The sequence below is a fragment of the Oncorhynchus clarkii genome, chromosome 1 (genome assembly GCF_045791955.1).
Source record: "Oncorhynchus clarkii lewisi isolate Uvic-CL-2024 chromosome 1, UVic_Ocla_1.0, whole genome shotgun sequence".
In the NCBI taxonomy this organism is placed as follows: Eukaryota; Metazoa; Chordata; class Actinopteri; order Salmoniformes; family Salmonidae; genus Oncorhynchus; species Oncorhynchus clarkii.
This window is the reverse complement of record NC_092147.1, coordinates 45,847,814-45,858,315: the sequence shown is the minus strand read 5'-3', so window position 1 is coordinate 45,858,315 and position 10,502 is coordinate 45,847,814. Positions and strand designations below refer to the sequence as shown.

The 10,502-nt window shown below is 44.2% G+C and overlaps 1 protein-coding gene across 1 annotated transcript in view; it reads right to left on the bottom strand.

Moving 5' to 3' along the window:
• Positions 1 to 555: 555 nt before the first annotated feature.
• The window catches only part of LOC139407926 (laminin subunit beta-1-like), a 36,238-nt gene continuing 26,291 nt past the window's right edge, over positions 556 to 10,502 (bottom strand). Inside the window, exons 24-33 of the mRNA XM_071151813.1 lie at positions 5,338 to 5,707; positions 5,036 to 5,220; positions 4,684 to 4,925; positions 4,228 to 4,431; positions 3,982 to 4,126; positions 3,552 to 3,759; positions 3,260 to 3,401; positions 2,897 to 3,073; positions 2,586 to 2,745; positions 556 to 1,991 (exon numbers count right to left, since the gene is read on the bottom strand). Coding sequence (XP_071007914.1) covers positions 1,852 to 1,991; positions 2,586 to 2,745; positions 2,897 to 3,073; positions 3,260 to 3,401; positions 3,552 to 3,759; positions 3,982 to 4,126; positions 4,228 to 4,431; positions 4,684 to 4,925; positions 5,036 to 5,220; positions 5,338 to 5,707 — 1,973 coding nt within the window. The 3' untranslated portion in view covers positions 556 to 1,851. The remainder of the gene's footprint in view (positions 1,992 to 2,585; positions 2,746 to 2,896; positions 3,074 to 3,259; positions 3,402 to 3,551; positions 3,760 to 3,981; positions 4,127 to 4,227; positions 4,432 to 4,683; positions 4,926 to 5,035; positions 5,221 to 5,337; positions 5,708 to 10,502) is intronic.

Sequence of the window (10,502 nt, the reverse complement as noted above, 5' to 3'; positions counted from 1 at the left end):
GTGTGATTGAATAATCCATTTATGATTTAAGTAAAATGCTATCACCAATTCATGTATTCACCAATTCAAACCTCATAGACCTGATTTCTCCCAGGAATGACGGGATGGATGCATTTCCTTGAAAATATAGGCCTTCCATAGATTTAGGGCAGTCTAATAATAATAATGCATTGTATTTAAAGTGCCTTTCAAAAAGAAGCAAGACCAATATACAACAAAAGAAAAGAGATAAAAACAAAACTGTGAGTACTGTGAAAGCTAAATGTCTCTTGTGTTCCAGATCTAGGCATTGGATCTAATGCTTAGTGTACACAGGATGTCCACTCTGCATGTGGCTGCCTCCCAGGGTCACTCTGAGGTCCTCAGACTTCTAGTGGAGAACACAGGCGCCAGCTGCTCCCTCTCACACACACACAGCTCCGTCTTAGCCGAACAGGTACTCTACAGTTAAGTAGAGAGGCACATAAATAGCACATATGTCAAAAATAACTCAGTACTTGTCGAGACACCCAAAAATATAAAGCTTTTCAGTAGATTGAAGAGATATAACAAATATTTGATGGGATTTCAATGGGTCGTTTTTTAATTAAAAATCTATTTAGTTGTGGTCTAGATTTTGGTCTAGATAAAACTTTGAAAGTAACCAATTGGCTCATACAATGTTGCAATCAAATGTACGAGATAATCTAATACAAAAGTTTGGAGGAATAAAATCATTGCAGTCTCATGGTAAAAAGTTAGGTCAAACCTTTACAGTCACGCTTTCAGCCCTCTAAACTTTGGTTTACATGCTTAAGAACAATTATTAAGTTCAATTATGTTTAAACTGGAGGGGCATTTCTTTGGAAACATTTGGAACAATGCACATGTTCCTTTTTATTTGAAATTGTTAGGATGTTTTTCATATTCCAAACATCAGTAAGCACTGAGAAATGTGCCTAAAAGCTGTGATTCTAAACCATAACAATCTCACATATGCTAGTAGTACTACCACACAAGGCAGTTGTAACGTCTGTGGGTGGTTCATGTCTCTTTGTATAGGTAATGATGGCTGCTGTAACTTGGCTGGCAAACTCATTGGCAGGATTCAAATTTTAACTTATACTTTCTCCTTGCTTCCTACAAATAGAAACATGTTTCTACTTTTTCATCCCCTGCTTTTTCCGCACAAATGCCAGTTATTTTACTTTCACACAGTACAAAAGTAAACCAACATTTTCCATTTTAAATTATGAAACCAGGGAGTGTGACTGAGTGTCCAGTCTAAAGGGGCAAGTGTCAGTAATATATAGATTCTCCAGTACTTTTGTATACTTTATCCTGTAGTTCTGAAAGTAGTGCCCATGAGCCAAAGTTGGACACTGAAGATTGTGTACTACCTCACATATGTGCAGATATGTGCACCACGTCATTGCTTGCTCTCTCTGCTCTGTTGTGGGTGCAACACGTGCATCTTGCTAGCTGTCAATCTATGATTTAAATAAAATGTAAAAAACAAATAAAACAAAAGAGCTGTCAATCATATGGCGAGGGACTGAAGCTCATTGGTTGAACTCAAATGACTAGGGGGCTGGCCCAAGTGGGAGAACATTTTGGGAAAATGGTGCCGCACAGCTTTCAAACTAGGGATTTCGTGGCTAGTTTAGGTAAGACAGTAATTCTGCTCATAGATTATGCACTTATGAACTACACATTGACACATCCAGCCCAAAGCGGGAGGTTTAAAAAATACTAAGTAGTCGCTAAAGTTAAGGAGCATGTCTTTAAATGGCTTCTGGTTTCAAATTCCCATATCCTTGATTGCCATTAATTTTGGCTTGTGGGACCAAAACCCCGGACTGGAGGTTGTGTTTAAAACAGACAGGTGCTGTAGACAGTGACTTTGTGACTGATCTCCTGCAGAAGCTCTTTGATGGACTTCTCCAGATCCACCAACTGGTTGGCCTTGTCTTCCAAAGTCTTCTGGTTGTCCTCATACGACTTCTCTAAATCTAAGTGGGAACCAAAAAAGGAGAGTCATGCTACCGTCAATCAAGGAACAAGATGTGTAGTATCCCTCCACACACCGGTTTTATAATCAGAACATGTGGAATTTCACACAGTGAATAGGCACACCTGAGAAGAGAATGTTAGAGGGACTGCGTCATTTTATGTTCAATTCTGCATTGGAAAAAGTGAGTCAACAGGATATGGAGAGCTCATAGGTATTATAAAGCGATCATGTTTATATTGTATATCCACTAAGCAGGCACCATTGGCTCCCGAGTGGCGCAGTGGTCTAAAGCACTGCATCTCAGTGCTGGTTCGTTTCCAGGCTGTATCACAACCGGCCGCGATTGGGAGTCCCATAGGGAGAATTAAGAATAAATAAGAATGTAAATAAGAATTTGTTCTTAACCGACTAGCCTTGTTAAATAAAGGTTTAAAAGTGTAGTGTATGTGATAATGCCTCAACGTGTTGTGAGGACATGTCATGATTGGACCCCAAGGGTGTGTGTTTTAGGTTGTGATTGTACATACATTACATGCAAGGCCCTCTCCAAGCTGTTCTTGATGTGTGTGTGTATAGGAGTATGCATATGTACCTTTCAGCAGCTGCAGCTTGTCGCTGGCCTGTAGCAGCAGGTCTTTGGCTTCCTGCTGTAGAAGCTCCGCCCTCTTCTTGGCGTTGGCCACGCCCCCGGCCTTCTGTGTGATCAGGTCCTCCACGGTGCTGTACTTATCCTTCAGCTCCGAGTCCAGGTTCTGTACACACACACACACACACACACACACACACACACACACACACAGTCATATACAAGGTCGGCAATTTATTTTAAGACAGACGAGGCCTGAAAATGAACCACAAACTCTCACATTTGTCCCAATATAACACGGAGTGGATCACACACACCTTTTTGACCTGCTCAGCCACTTTGTTGATGCTCTCTGTGTCTTTTTCAGTTTGTTCAGAGCTGAGTGAGGTGTTCAGCGTCTTCTCTCTGAGCAGCGTGACGTCGCGCTCTAACCGCAGCAGCCTCTGGGTGGCGTTGTTCAGCTTGTACTCAGAGTCCACTGTCTCCGACTCCACCTGTTCCAAGATGTAAAGACGGGAACAGGGTTAATTTCTGCGTCTTTACCGTATTAGCTGTCAAGCAAGATACTTTCAAATATTTGAACTGCGCTTTATTTAGTTTCCCCAGTAGAATGGAACCAATGGATTAGTCCCAAAAGTTCAAACTCACTGTGTGCAGTAAAGTGGAGGATGTTGACTCACTGAGGTCAGGAGGTCATTGGTGCCTTTGATGTCAGTGGTGGCCTGTTTGATGGCCTTGGCCGCTGCGCTCTGGGCACGCTCAGCCTCCTCCAGAACCTGCTTCACCATCTCTGCTGTGTCCCTCACGTTTGTCGCCTCTTTACTGTGGGACACACACACACACACACAGAGGGGGGAAATAAGAAGCACACCAAGCATAACAGTGTGTATGTGTGGAGTACCTGGCTTTGCACACTTGCCTCATCTTCTGCGCTCTGTTCAAGGATGATCTAGAGGTGTATGTGTGTGTTACCTGACTCTGCGTGCCTGCTCCAGTAGGCTCTCGGCTCTCTGGATGTCGTCGGAGCTCTGGTTAAGGATGGTCTCCACGTGGGCTAGGTCTCCTACTCTTTCCCTGATCTCGTCTGTCAGGGTTTGGAGCTGGGCTGGTGTGGTGGGCATCTGCATGGCCAGCACCTCGTTGGCCACTGCCTCAATGCTCTCCAGGTCCGCTGCATCCTCTAGGGGGCGCCACAGGAGAATCAAGGGTTACGATGGAGGGACTAAGCTCATGAGACATTTATAAGTTACATTCTTCTAGAATCAAATGGGTGAAATTAAAGTAAAACATTTAATTGAAATGGCCATTGAACAGCTGCAGATTGTACCGTTAAATAACGGGGTAGTAAACAAATGTAGGAGTACAAGGGTTAAGTGGAAGTTGATTGGAGGAGTACACATACGTGTGAGGAAGTCTCTGATCTGTCGGATGAGGCTGCGCAGCTCCTCGTTGCTCTGGTCCACACGCTGCTTGGTACCGTTGGTCTTCAGCAGCACGTTCTGGGCACTCAGCTTAGCCTCATCCGCCTTCACCTTGGCCTCCGACACCTGATCACACACATGCAGGTTAGGAACCAGAGGAGACGTAGTGGGGGGTATTTCTCGTCTAAAGAGAGTTGGTTCATTTGAATTTAAAGACAGAGTCTCACCATTTTGGCGAGCTTGTCCACTTCCTCCATGGCCGTGAGGATCTCCTGGTCAAAGTCCTTGGCCTTCTGCCAGGCGTTATTGGCCAGGGTGACCAGACCGCCGCACCCTTCGCCACCGCACCTCCTGTTCCCCTCGAAGTCCACACAGCTCAACCCCCCGCACGGAGAGTCCACACACAACGCATCAGCTGGGCTGCCACACGTCTGCAGAGAGAGGACCAGTAGAGTGAGAATAGTTCAACTTGGATGCAAGATCGTGGTTATCTTTTAAGTAAACCTAACATTCTTCCTGACCCACATAAAGAAAGCTTTGATTTAATGTCTTCTTTTTGGTGGTTTTATCTCGCAAACTGGGATTAGATTGAGTCCCATCTGTGTCAAACTCAGTCACACCTCTGTTATGTCAACATCCGCAAGCCAGTGTCAGGCCTTAGATATGGCCTTGCTTGGACTTACCTTCACGTTGAGTTCTGATAGGTCCAGTGTCTCCAGTTGTCCTGCCAGGTCATCCAGTCTCTTGGCGTGTTCTTCCTGCCTCCTGTGGAACTCCTCCCTGGTGTCGTTCATCTTGTCCTCTGTGGCTTGCCGTAAAATGGCAGAGCTCTCCACAGGGTTGCCTGGGCCGCTAGTTGAGGCGTTGGCGCGAGCATCTGCAGCCAGAGACTGCTGGTAGTACTTGGTGACACTGTCTGTCGCTCCTGTCATTACAAAAACAATGTTGAATGTCACAAAGTTGACAAATGGAAGTATAATGGAGATTGACATTGTATATCTCTTCTATATCACAATCCTCAACATGTAGCCTTACCCCGAATGTCAGTGTTCTTGATGAGCTCCACTTGGTCCAGCAGATCCTTGACAGTGCGATCCAGCTTCTGGGTGTCCTCTTTGAGTGAGTCCAGTTTGGTGTTGGTGCTGTTGTCATCAGATGATACCTGGGCCAGTGCCTCCTCAGTGAGGTTCAGCTTGTTGCTCATCTTTTCCATTAGATCTCTTAAGAACATAAATATATCACAAAGAAAGAATACAGTACATAATTGGTTTTGATGAGGCTACAATTTTTTTTGCCATTCATGAATATTGTCATTGACCCATTTTGACCCCACTTACGTGGCCTGCTCCAGTAGCTGCTGTATCTCTGACAGTGGCTGTGTAGCCGGGTTCTGGGCCAGGATAGTTCTTATGGCCCCGGCGCTCTGCTCCATGTTATCTATGGTGTGTTTATAGGGTCCGGTGATGCCGCTGGCCTTGATGGTGTTCACCTTGTTGACCAGCCTGTGGGTCTGATTGGTCAGCTGACCCACGACCAGGTCCCAGTCGGCGAAGCACTGGTGGCAGCGTTCGCAGTAGGGGAAGGTGCCAGAGTAGCCACGGGTGCAGACGTCACAGCGGGGACCAGACACGCCCTCCACGCACACGCAGCGACCGTTGGCCTTGTGGCACTGCTGCTCGGCGATGCCTCGCGGGTCACAGTCACATGCTGCAAGGCAACAGGAAACCAGTTACTACAATTTTTAATGCATAACTCAACTCACAAAACATCACTTTTTCCACATTAGCATTTTGTTCCATCCTGATCCTGATCAGTCAGTCACCTGCCAAAGATCCTGAATGGGAGGGAGACATTTCAAACAGCTTGGTGACATCCCATAACAAGGGGACAACAGCCTACACAGCGGTCTTACAAAGCCAGGGAAGTGCTTCTTAGCAGCCCTCCTCTCTCTCGCTACCTCTTCGAAGGACGCATCTGCCTCGTCAGGTCAACTCATGAACACATTTAGACTACTGGGATCCTCTTAATCTAATTTTAAAGTGTGCCACTCGGGAAAGGAAGGGAGCTCCTGTCGCTTTATGGGATTTAACCTTTATGGGTTTATATTCACATGTTACTGCTATGTTGCTATGTATGTGTTAAGCATGGTTAACACCCTGTTGTAAGCACCTCTGAAATGTGGACTAGCTATTCTAACTCGTCTAATTATATTTGAGACTTTTTCCATTAGAATTCAAATTGTAATATCCCTGTTATTTAATGGTAGAAACTAATACGCCTTGCCATAGCATCCATTTTTAAATCTACTGGTAAGCCTATGTCTTTCTGGGTGAGTTAAGAGTAGCCAGGTGATGTTTTGATTTTTCCATTTTTGGAATTTCACCTAGTTTAGATGTAGTCTACTTAAGTTCTGGGGAGCCAAAGATCAATGAACTACAGCCAACTACATTACCCTGGTGACTTTAAGCTTACTACAAGCTTTACGCAGATGCAAGATTTGGAGTGTTGCAATGTCGTTTTTCGTCACAAAAAGGGGCGGCTCCTTGAAATTCGCTCCAGCTGTCGACGTGATTTTTTACTACCTGAAAATTGAGACACGCAGTTTCATTCCTTCCGCAGCCGTCGAGGCATTGTTGTCGCTTGGTTCCTTGATCTGGGCCAAGTTTCCCGATAGCGATGGAACTTACATGCTTACATGTCCTGTCCCCAAGTTAATATAGTTGGTTCAGAGTTCATTTTGATATTTCAGCCTGCATTTCCTGATCGCGTATGGTGTGGGTGAACAAAATCAACATGCAGACATGTGTGCGAGCGGTCTGGTTAGGCTTACAAGTGTTTTAACGATGCATCTTTCCTATAACGGCAGAAGATGAAACATTCGTTTCCCAAAACACCACGCAGAGAGAACGTTCGCTAAGTGCGTCGTTGAGGCATGTGTTGATACTGATAGGACTGCTCTCAAATCAGCGTTCTCCTTTCCAACCTTACCTTAACATTAGGAATTGCTGGCCTTCGAGGCAGAGTTGCAAAGAAAAAGCCATATCTCAGACTGGCCAATAAAAATAAAAGATTAAGATGGGCAAAAGAACACAGACACTGCACATAGGAAGATTGGAAAAATGTGTTATGGACAGACAAATGTAAGTTTGTGTTCGGATCACAAAGAAGAACATTTGTGAGATGCAGAAAAAAATGAAGATGCTGGAAGAGATATGGCTTTATCTTTGCAACTCTGCCTAGAAGGCCAGCATCCTGGAGTCACCTCTTCACTGTTGACGTTGAGACTGGTGCGGGTACTATTTAATGAACCTGCCAGTTGAGGACTTGTGAGGTGTCTGTTTCTCAAACTAGACACCCTCATGTACTTGTCCTCTTCCTCAGTTGTGCACCGGGGCCTCCCACTCCTCTTTCTATTCTGGTTAGAGACAGTTTGAGCTGTTCTGTGAAGGGAGTAGTACAAAGGGTTGTATGAGATCTTCAGTTACTTGGCAATTTCTTGCATGGAATAGCCTTCATTTCTCAGTACAATAATAGACCGATGAGTTTCAGAAGAAAATCATTTGTTTCTGGCCATTTTGAGCCTGTAATCGAACCCACAAATGCTGATGCTCCAGATACTCAACTAGTCTAAAGAAGGCCAGTTTTATTGCTTCTTTATTGCATCAATTAGCCTTTTAAAATGATACATTTCGATTAGCTAGCAACATGCCATTGGAACACAGGAGTGATGGTTGCTGATAATGGGCCTCTGTATTCCTATCTAGATATTCCATAAAAAATCAGCCGTTTCCAGCTGCAATAGTCATTTACAATATTAACAATGTCTACACTGTATTTCTGATCAATTTGATGTGATTTTAATGAACAAACAAAGAGATTTCTAAGTAACCCCAAACTTTTGAAATGTAGTGTATATTCACTGTCTTTGTCATTGGGTCAGTGCCACTTTTGTTAGTTTCTGGACAATAATTTCCTCCTCCAGGATGACACCTTTCCAACAAGTCAGTTCGTCAAATTTCTGCCCTGCTAAAGCTGCCCCGGTCAACTGTAAGTGCTATTATTAAGAAGTGGAAACGTCTAGAAGCAACAGCGGCTCAGCCGCGAAGTGATGGGCCACAGAACGGAACCGCCGAGTACTGAAGCGTGTAGCGCGTAGAAACCATCAGTCCTCGTTTGCAAAACTGCCTCTGGAAGCAACGTCAGCACAATAACTTTTTGTTGGGAGCTTCATAAAATGGGTTTCCATGGCAGCCACACACAAGCCTAAGATCACCATGCGCAATGCCAAGCGTTGGCTGTAGTGGTGTAAAGCTTGCCGCCATTGGACTCTGGAGCAGTGGAAACGCATTCTCTGGAGTGATAAATCACGCTTCACCATCAGGCAGTCGGACGGACAAATCTGGGTTTGGCAGATGCCAGTAGAACGCTACCTGCCCAAATGCATCGTGCCAACTCTAAAGGAGGGAAAATAATGGTCTAGGCCTGTTTTTCATGGTTCGGACTAGGCCCCTTAGTTCCAGTGAAGGGAAATCTTAACGCTATAGCATCCAATGACATTCTAGACGATTCTGTGCTTCCAACTTTGTGGCAACAGTTTGGGGAAGGCCCTTTCCTGTTTCAGCATGACAATGCCCCCGTGCACAAAGCGAGGTCCATACAAAAATGGTTGTGTCGAAATCGGTGTGGAAGAACTTGATTGCCCCGCACAGAGCCCTGACCTCAACCCCATCAAACACCTTTGGGATGAATTGGAACGCCCAACATCAGTGCTCAACCTCACTAATGCTCTTGTGGCTGAATGGAAGCAATGTTTCAAAATCTAGTGGAAAGCCTTCCCAGAAAAGCGGAGGCTGTTAAAACAGCAAAGGGGTGACCAACTCCATATGAATGCCAATAATTTTGGAATGAGATGTTCGACGAGCAGGTGTCCTCATACTTTGTCATGAAGTGTATGTATTTAGCTAGGCTAAAGCCTGCTGCCAGCTAGCTTCTACTAGCAAGGGAAGGCTACTCTTCCTTATTTTCACAAAATGAAAACACAACATTTTTTAAATAATCCCATCACCCTCTTGTGAATGGGATCATGCTACCAAAAGGTGTCCGCTACTCCAAAAATCCCATTCCACCCATGTGCACACACGTAGATCAACAGAGTGAAGCTTGTCGTAACCTTTAGGCGGGGCTGGCTGAGTGAATAGGGTGGGATAGAGAAAGGGTGGAAGAGGAATGGAGAAAGAGGGAGATGTTTGCCCACTTCAAAGCCTCAGTGTGGAGCATGTGGAGAACAAAAGGGCCACCCTACAGACTCTGCAAACAACCCTACATGGACAACCTGACATTCGGGGGTCTCTATTTACATTTTTTTATGGGTCTAATAACAAAGACGTAATTTAACGGTAAAAATGAATGACCTTTGAATGTGGCATGAACATGAACACAACCAGTCACGATGCTTTCCCCTGATGCTCAAACAAATCACATAAAGTAGGCTACCTGTGCATGTTTGTCCACTCCAACATAATCCAAACACTGCAATCCATGAACACTCATTTGATGAATGGAAATAAACATCTGTTTACAAAACACCCCAAAAAAGTGCCTAATGACATTCGGCGATTGCCATTGATTAGGCCTACGTTAATTGATGCGTCTTGCTGACAAAAATTTTACCTTTTTTGTAGCCTGAAAAGTCAGGACACCTGAAATGGGTCTGAAACTGTCCGGGGGGAAATGGGATTGTTATCCTAACACATACAGTCAATTTACTAGACTAGGCTACAATGTGTAGGCCTATTAGTATGAACTTCAAACAGGCCTCCCGGTAACCAGTGACGGTGGTAGAAAAATAGGTGGGTAAACTCTGATTGCCGTTCGTTGAATGCTTTGAGTCTTCACAGATTGTGACATAAAACACAACATTTATTTTGTGACATTAATTACATATATGACCGTTATTTGTAATTATTAAGCATTTGACAATTGAATTATGCGGCAGGTAGCCTAGTGGTTAGAGCATTGGGCTAGTAACCAAAGGTTGCTGGATCAAATCCCCGAGCTGACAAGGTAAAAATCAGTCGTTCTGCTCCTGAACAAGGCAGTTAACCTACTGTTTCCTGGTAGGCCGTCATTGTAAATAAGAATTTGTTCTTAACTGACTTGCCTAGTTAAATAAAGGGTAAATGTAAAAAAAATACAATAAAAATGTTTTACTTCTTCGCGATCTTGAAAAATGCACTGTAAGTATAACTATATGTAAAATGTCATTATGTTTTGCCGTGAAAACAGTTCTCATGGGTACATAAATCCAAAGTCATGTAGGCCTATGCCATTGCAAAATCAAATGCTTATAAGTGAGACTCAACTATAGGCCTACTGTCATTCATGTTGGATAGATTGGATGCACACTGGTGTCTAGCTATAGGCTACTTGTCTAGTGACACTGGCAACCGTCATCAGCTGATCCATGAAAGAAAACAAATATTGCTAGAAAAAAATACAGCTG